Source organism: Porites lutea, chromosome 2 (genome assembly GCF_958299795.1).
Source record: "Porites lutea chromosome 2, jaPorLute2.1, whole genome shotgun sequence".
NCBI lineage: Eukaryota > Metazoa > Cnidaria > Anthozoa > Scleractinia > Poritidae > Porites > Porites lutea.
In genome coordinates, this window is record NC_133202.1 from 12,811,726 (window position 1) to 12,820,984 (window position 9,259).

The window sequence follows — 9,259 nt, forward strand, 5'->3', positions numbered from 1 at the left end:
TTTCCTGTTGTTTATCGGACCGCGAAGAAATTAGTGTTTTGCTAACTATTTAAGTTGTTATGTAAGCCTTAACCAGGCACTCTTTCGTTGCAAATCACTCTCAACTTAAAACTTTGTACACTGAAATGAAAACCGGTTTGAAACTTCGCGAAGTCAGTTAACTGAATAAATGTTCTAAAATTTGCGTCATTTAAATGTGGATTCGTTGGAATGCTTCTTGGGACCATTAACTTACTGCCCGGCGTCAGATAAAGGCTTTGATTCGGCCTTTGAATGAGTTTTGTTGTTTTAAATTACCAAGTAGTAGAATGACTTGATATTTTTGCTAACCCGGTTTTCAAAAATCCAGGTATAAATAGAAACCGATCTCAAACCCAAGAGGTTAAAAGTAGACATACGTTGGGGAGATTTTGTGTTTTGTGTAATAACTCGCTTCCTTACTTGCGACTCGCATAACTATGCAAAGCGTAATGTAAACAAAACGCAATGTATGCATGCAGAATGACACAACGAAGTACAATTATGTGAAAGACTACGTCAACCACGTCACGTTAAGTGTCTCTTAACTATGAAGAATATAAGTCATCCATTTAAGACAAATGCCTCGATCATACCGAATTTTGTTGAGTCATTATCATATAATTAATTTTTATGCAACGTGCAGAGTTATTGATCCAAAACACGCTGGATATCATGGAAAATCTAAAATGCTTATCTCCAACATAATACCCTTTACACGAAAATTCGGCAGCCGAAACGAGTTGATAAGGGTCAAACTGTTACGAAGCTAACCAATGAATCGCTCAAAACGCCAGCCTCGCAATCTTTTTACATTGGAAATTTAACCCTCATCAACTTGTCTGATGCCAAATTTCTGTGGTTTCACTTCCTCACCAATGCGACACCACAGTTTCTTTAGAAACTTAACTTTTCACTAGTTGATATACACATAATACCTGTCTTTTACTTCAATACGGTTTGTTTTAAGATGTACGTGGATTGCAATCATTTGTAACTGCAAATATTTCCTAATACAATCCCACTTTTCTTTGGAGGCTTTTACAGAGCAGAACTTAATAGCGTAATTTTTCCCCCCTAGGTGACGCCTTTATAAATGAAATTCAAAGAAGGCGTTTGTCACGAAGAGCGAGAAGGTAACAAAAAGAAACTCTCGTGCTCCACACCTGTGGTTACTTGCATGAACGCTCTGCTGGACGCGTGTAGATAGTGTCTTTCAGTTACAAATATTTCTAAGAGCCTGTTTACATGGAGGTGGGGGACCCCAGGTAGGTGAGGTAACCTGCTTAGGTGGGGTCAAAAAATAACCCTCCTTTACATGCAATCTTACAACCCCACCATCCCGGGGTGCACGTAAACAAGAAAAATGCTAGCCAGCGTAGCAGGCGCTTGGAAGTAGTGGGCGAAAGAGAGAACCGGCGCGCGCTAGGGAAACACGCGAGGGGTGAACCACATGTTTTGGCGATTAATACACTTCTACAGTCACTTGTTGCTCCTGCTGCAACCTTCAGTGCAATGGCGTTCTATTGTTAACTTTAATAATGATGCAAGCCACCGCCAAATTGGATTTTGTGCGAATTTGATGTACCACGAATCCGACCCCGGCCAGGCGGGTCACCCCACCTTAAAACGTTCACATGGCAAAATTTGACCCCGGCTGAGAGGGTAACCCGGTCTGGTAGACCGGGCTACCCGCCTTGGCGGGTCACCCCATCTATCATGTAAACGTGATCAAATTAAAATGAGAGATTATATGGACAGGCGACCTGGGGTCCCCCGGCTCCATGTAAACAGGCCCTAAAGGAACACAATACATGTTTTAACATCCTTTTTGAGTACTCAACGCGAAGGAATTTCGAATTCATCTCTAGTGATGAAAGGTAATTATTATTTTATTTTCCTTCGGGCAAGGGCATTTCCTAGCCTTTATCACATGATTCATGTTTTTCACTGGTCCAGTTATTTGACAGCTTTCCACAACTGAGAATGACGTTACGTTTGCAAATTAACATGCATGCTGGTAGCGAACCTGTCCATCCACATCGTCATGCACACGATTGTTTTTTCGCGTTTATCCAGTCTAACCCATTCTCCGGGACTCAAAAACGCTTGCAATATCGCCTGCAAATTTTAACGACTGAATTGCATGTTTATCTTATTCACAAGCTTGTGCTAATGACCTTAAATGGACAATCTGATGTTTGTTTATCATGAAAGTGTTTTTTGAATATCATATTAGGTTTTGTTTTCTCGCAAATTTCCATGATAGATTTCCTCCTCAAAAGCACAAACGACTGCAGTCTTCTCCCAGATCATGCCATTATTCCAAAATGCTTTATTTGGATAAAATTGTTGACAAATTCGGACATCAACACAGTGACTCAATAATACGAATGAAACGAAATTTGAAACTTTCAAAACATCAGTAAATGAAAGGCAAGGTCGATTGAGCATGGCGGAAAACCCTTTTAAAGGAGTTGACGAACGGTGCGTTTCTTAGGGAAAATCCGAAAACGGATCATTAATCCAAGATCGTTTGGATCACGGTGCATCAAAGCAACCGAAGAATCCTTTTCAAGAGTGGATTCATCGGTTACTTTGATGCACCGTGATCCAAACGATCTTGGATCAATGATCCGTTTTCGGATTTTCCCTAAGAAACGCACCCGAAGTTAACATACTTCTTCATTATTCCTCTCGAAATGCAAAGTTATGTTGAAGAAACGTCGAGCTCAATTCGTGGCTGTTTTATGAATGCTTAGTAAATAGTATTGGAAAATTAAAGAATCCGCGTAATGATAAGAACTGGTTAGCGACGGTTTCATTCGGTGAAAAATGACTTTTACACGAGGCTCTTCTCCCGAGTTTTGAAACCATTTCCCTCTTTGGCCGCCGCACCCAATGTATCCTCTTTGCACTGTTATTTCATTTCGCATCCTTACATCCACGCACGCATGTTAAGCCACCGAAAGATCTAACGTTATAAACAGATATAACAGGGGCACCCAACGACAATTTTCGGAAAAATATCTGTTCGGAAGCCGATTTGAGATCTAGAATTTTCGGAACATTTGTTGTAAAATTTCTTGCTTGCCTGCCTCTCGTAGGATTTTCGAACATCTAAGAAATGGTAAAATTGCCCATTTTCAACGGATTTTTACCCTAAAAAGGTCACCTAAAATTTTCGGAAGCCTTTTTTCTGGCTGAAATTTTCGAACGTGTAAGTTTTGATCCCTATAATTTTCGGAACACTAGACTTTCAGCTAGGAAATCCGAACAGATGAAAAATTTATAGGGGATAAAAATATGCCCATATCCACCGTTTAAATACTAAAATACGTTTGATAATGCTATGTTTAAGTGGTTTTGAACTATATTCTCGTTGGGTGCCCCTGATATAAACGGGTGGCGGCTGCAATCTACATCTTAGGACACGCAAGAATTTGCCTCAGCTAAAAGTGAAGGCTTAATTATTCAACTGACGGCATTCCACTCACCTTAATAAACGTTTTTCTTCAAAGTAGTCGTAAACAGTAACTTATGGTCCCACTTAAAACAAAAATGTATAAACTTAGAGGAAACTACTTTAGAGAAAATAACCCTCCTCACAATCACGGATGGATAAAGTTTCACAATAACTAAACCGTAACAGATAAAGCCGTTTTCAAAGAATTTGCCAATGTTAAATGAACATCGCCACAGGGTATATCATCCAGATGAATATTTATTAGTGCCTGTATTGTTCACTTACTGACTACCCAGGCATTTCCTCACGCACGATTCAATACAACAAAATAAAATAAAATAAAAAGCTCAGGTGCACTACTTTCACCTACTACAAGTATGTTAATTAATAAGGTGAGCGATGATACATGTCAGTGAAATGGTCATGATGTAGTAATCTCAATAGGTAGGATCTTTTTTTATAGAGCGCTTTGTATGTTGCATGACGAAGAAAAGCTGAGCATTCAGTGACCTTGTAGCAGCGATTTCCACCGCTTTGCACGAGACGTTTGTTCGTAGTAAATACGCTAACAGTATTTCTCAATTTTTGTTATATATAGAAAGATTTTGTTCGACAACTGAAGACGTTTCCGCCGTCCTTCTGTCATTTTTGTGCCTGTGAAATGTCCCGGGGGTGGGGGCATTTGATCACCTGAATGGACCCTGGTGTGGGGTATTTGAACGGCATTTTGGCCCGGGTAGGGGGGAATTTGAACAATAATTTTCTAAAACGTCAAATGCCCGGGGGGGGGGGGGGATGTTGAAGCTTCGATTTGAACGATACATTAATGTTTAATGCAATGCACGGAGAACGATTTCAAAGTTGCGAAACGAAAATTTTTAAGAACATTGATGGAAAACGTTTCTTCTCAAATTTCCCATGAGAAATTGTTTTAAAGTACTCAGTATGCAACCACGGATGACTGGTTTGCTTACATCATGGTTGCTCGGATTGATTTCGATTTTGCTAAAAATTCCAAAAGCGATCAAATGGAATTATAATTGGGCTGGCAACTGACACTGTCTTTGCTGCCAAGAAGCCAAACACAGTCAAATCTAGCCTACAACGCAGACGTTCTTAGGGGCTCGTCACGCGTTCCTGTCCTACGAACGTCTGCAGAACTGAAAGACAAATTCCTTTCCCATTGTTCCCAAATATCAGCTGGAGATCACACGCAGATTACCTGAGATCCAATCGGCGCTGTTGAAGTCAAAGTGTTGACAAGCCAAACACATACGTACAAGCTCTGTAGAGTGTGATACGTGACCAAAGATTTTTACTCCAGACGAGAATCTAGGAGATAAGCGATGGGTTGTTGTATCTCTGTCAATGCTGGATTAGATGTCGTTTGCTCATAAAGTTGTTCTTTGGGTGATGCAACGGCGGGTTACCTTGTAAGACTGAGCAAAAGGCAGATTTTTTTCAAACCCTATTGTTTTGTAATAAAGCCGACTTCCCCCGTTCAGCAAATTTAACCTCCGAGGTAATTTTTTTCAATGAGATTGTGGGGGTAGACACTAGTAAGAACGCTTGTGAGTTAACTGAGTAGCCTGTTCTAAAACTGTAAGGTCTTCACATTTCATGAGACCTTTCTGATGTTTTCTGGAGCTATTAAGTCAAGCGCGAAAACCCCTAAGAACGTCTGCGTGGGAGGCCAAGTCAAATCGTGACCTGACTAAATTCTCCTAGGCTAACTTTTATGCCTTCTGTAATCTCGAGAAATGTTTTTCGATGAAGTTACTTGGAAATATGCGGCCAAGTCAGGCTCCCAGTAGTTTGGAGAATCTGTTTACAAAACGAAGTGATCCTGCGTGAGATATTTTTGCAAATCCTTATAACCTTTCTTAATCATTTTTTCTATAATATTGTGAGGAGAAATTTTATATTGGTTTCTCCTGAATTGAAACGACATGAAGGAATCATGTACAGGTACAATTTCTCAAAATTTTCAGAGCACACCTTCTAACCTCCCGTGATAAATGTTACAACATGACCGACTTTCAATTGACGCCAAAATGAACGAAAGCGTCATACCGTAGTTTATGATTTTAAGAGGACAAACAACAGCGACCTTCTTTATAATGCAAAGAAGGATTGCACGACGATCGATGTCACGAAATCGACCATTTATATATTTTGTACGGAAAGTCAGGTATTTGCCGAAGTTAAATTATGAACTTCTGATATTTGAAATATTGAAGATGACCTCTATTCATGCAACTACTCTATGCCTCAGGTCAGGTCTGTGCGGTATCATTAATTATTGCACGTAAATTTGAACACCCTTTTGTCTATCTTTGTCCTATCAAAATAAAGGAAACTGTAAATGTCATAACAAGAATTAATTTCGTTTTGTTATGCCTAGTGATCATCATTGACTGAATCTGTTCGCTCTTATAATTAAGGTTTCTGTAGAGAAAGTCTGTCGAGAAAAAGACAACAAATTACAAACATAAACACTGCAAGTAAAATTGCCAAAAAAAAGGGTTTCTTCAAGTTAAATTTTTTTAGGTAGTTTCTAGGAAAATGACACGCCGTAGCTTGTCCTTTTCCTAGGGTGAAACCAACAACTAGCTCTTTCTCTCTTGTTATGTTAATGTATGCAATCTCAGTGAACTTTGATATGTATCTTGAAATCTTTGAACGATTTGATTTGGTTCGATGGATTGATGATCTTCATAATCTTTAAGCATTTCATAAGGTCACATCCACTTGCAAAGAAATTAATCTTAAATCTTGTTGTGCTGAGGGAAGGAGACATTAAAGAAACACTTTAAAAATGTTTGAAAATGATTGAAGTAAACGCTGCAACTTTAGTTGTCAGGAGAAAAAACGAGGAAAATTCCTCAAAATTCGTTGAACAACGTGTATTTATTTTCATAATTATCTATACGTAAGGTTGTCTTAAGAATCTCTTTGTGGCTTGAAAGCAATCCGAGATGTTGTCACACGGTCCAATTCTCAATTCTTGCTTCTTTGCACGGGAAATGGTTCCGATACAAATAGTGTAGCCTTCAGCTCATATTGGATCCAGTCCAGTCGAGTAAAAGAATAAGAAGACGCTTCAACGTGTGTATCCGACGTCATTAGGTTAAGTTATCGCTACTAAAGAATCTTAGAATTGAAACAAGCATGAATCTTAGATCATAATCATGCTATTTGGAAATTTTTTCGTTAAATTCTCAGCACAATTGTTGCGTTTTTCGTCCACCCAATCCTTTTTGTATCAAATACACATGGTTAAAAACAAATATAACTCTTACTTTGCAAGCATATCAGATAATAAGGAAACAAACAGGAGTTACGCAATTGAATACTTTGCCAAGAAGACAATTTTTATTACATTTTATTTTCGTACAGTGCTAACTATTCGTGAATTATAACCTAGAAACTTCAATTGATAGTCGAGCAATCTAAATAAGCATTGAAGCTTGGTAAATTAAATTTGAAATAATCTAGTGAATCATAACGATTTGTTGCGTTACTCCGTTCATGAACAACTTGCTCATTCCGCTGGCGCTGCTTATCATTCAAAAGCGGATCTTAACCGTTTTTCATCTTGGTCTTGGCCATTGTCAAATGGATAAGGCAGGAATGGCTATACTTGGCGAATTTCAACTTACTGAGGCGATGCAGACCAAACGGCAGATTATACACTTCAGTGGGACCAACTTCGTACTTTTCGTCAACTGGTTCATCAGTCGCGGAATTTTCCCCCCATCCCGTTAGTCCACGTTCCTCTGTTGTTCCCGGGATAGTGTTATCCAGAATCAATGGAACAACACATCGCACCGCCATGCTTGTTGACAATAACACAGTGACGATATGGTGGATCTCATTAATACCTACGACGAAGAAAAGAGGCCATTGAAATCCGATTGAAGGAAATATGTGTATGAGATAAAAATATGAATTGTTTGTAAACTCAAACACTGAAGTACATCGATAAATGTATGTTTGAGCTAATTTACTGTCTATTATAATCCAAACTCCTATACCTGTCTGAATTGCGTGCACATGATCTTCCATATAGTATGGAACAGCCAATCCAAATACAATAGAAAATCCGACGATGAACAAGTTCCTGGAGGAATTCATGTCAGCATACTGCAGATTCGAGATTCGAACAGCAGTGATCATTCCAAACATGACAATGAAAACTTCACCAATGATAGTGTCTGGAATGGTCACAAACAGCGCACCAAATTTACCAAGCATGCCAAAGATCATAAACAAGAAACCGCCAACTTGGATTACGCGGAGACTTCTGAATGAGAGGTTAACAAGGAAATAGTTGAAATTAACTAAACGGTTGTCAGCCTGACTTAATCTAAAAGAAAGAGTTACACTAGCATAAAAGCTTCCAAACTATAATTGCTGGTTTTCAGTGTCACGCCATTCAAAATAGATCAAAATAAGAATCAAAACCGTTCAATAGATAAAGTCAAGAATCTGGGAAATGAAAGGAGGTATAGATACAAAAAACCTCGCCAAGATTCAGGTCAGAGGAATATTTTGTATACGAGATATCCGAAGAAATGTTTTACCCAAACTTATAGAGATTTGTATGGAGACGCCATGCTGGTGCTCACCTGGATGAGCTCCAACATGGCGGACGGAAACCAATTTAGTAACAATGTAGTAATTCCAGATACAAAGAATATAGTTCTCAGGATTTCACTAATGACAAGTTTGTTGCCTTGAAAACACATGGGAATTTGTAAAATGAAGAGAATCGCCAATGTTGATCCAAGTATGGTAAGGAAATGCTGAAAATATTAGGAACAATGTTAAAAAAAGAGAAATACTGTAGTCACCGATTAATCCAGGCGAATCCGAAGACCAAGTAGTTAAAAGAAGCAAAGCAAATCTTCAGCTGTATTTGCCTACCTGGAAAGCCAACCATATGCAAAGATACCATGGGGGATGTTCGTTGACAAGGTAAGACAAACCAAACGCTTTTGGCTTTTCCGTCTTGCTCGGCACTTTTCCATTTCGCACGGTCACCTTCAAAGAACACAACTAAAAGAATTAATTGTTTGGCAATAGGAAAGAAGGCTTTAAAGTCTAAGCGTAAAGCATGCCGCTTTAACATCATGGGTACAAAAACAGTGACCAGGATAGGTGGACATGAGGGTCGGGTGGGTTGAGAGAGGTGCTCCTTCTTACCACGATAATTACTTTGACGACTAAGGAATGCGAATGATTAATTCGTGGAATGCTTAAAGTGTGAAAATGGGAAACAAATGCCGTCTTCCAGGCAAGAATTTCAAATGAATTTTTAAAGGATGGCAAAAGTGTTGAAAAAAGTGTTAAAATAATGACAAAATACAACTTTATCTCTTAGCGGCTCCAGCATGAAGCTGGTTTCCTCTTCCACTTGCTGTTTATCCACAGTGTACTGGTTATCATTTTCCGCCATTTTGCCTTTTTAGTATTCTAATTCCATGAATGACAAGAACATTTATAGAACACTCGATCGTACTCAAGTATGAAAGATCGAAAGCTGCTTGACTTCCAAACTTATATTTGCATCGTTAAAATTTCCCAATGAGTGTGGTCATTCTTTGACCATACGAAAGCGAGCAGTAGAAATATGACGTTAAATTGTTAATGAAGTCCTAAACTGACTTATCACCTTCCTCTTAGAGTTGAGAGCTCTTTTAAATCAGTTCTACTAATAAACATATACACTCACTTCCTAATAGTGTATACATAACAAACTTCCTAACAGAC

At 38.8% G+C, this 9,259-nt stretch overlaps 1 protein-coding gene across 1 annotated transcript in view; it reads right to left on the reverse strand.

Annotated features, from left to right (window-relative positions):
* The window catches only part of LOC140925649 (sodium/potassium/calcium exchanger 5-like), a 16,126-nt gene extending 7,181 nt beyond the window's left edge, over positions 1-8,945 (reverse strand). Inside the window, exons 1-4 of the mRNA XM_073375561.1 lie at positions 8,856-8,945; positions 8,476-8,530; positions 7,522-7,701; positions 7,147-7,368 (exon numbers count right to left, since the gene is read on the reverse strand). Of these exons, the coding sequence (XP_073231662.1) occupies positions 7,147-7,368; positions 7,522-7,701; positions 8,476-8,530; positions 8,856-8,945 (547 nt within the window). The remainder of the gene's footprint in view (positions 1-7,146; positions 7,369-7,521; positions 7,702-8,475; positions 8,531-8,855) is intronic.
* Positions 8,946-9,259: the final 314 nt, after the last annotated feature.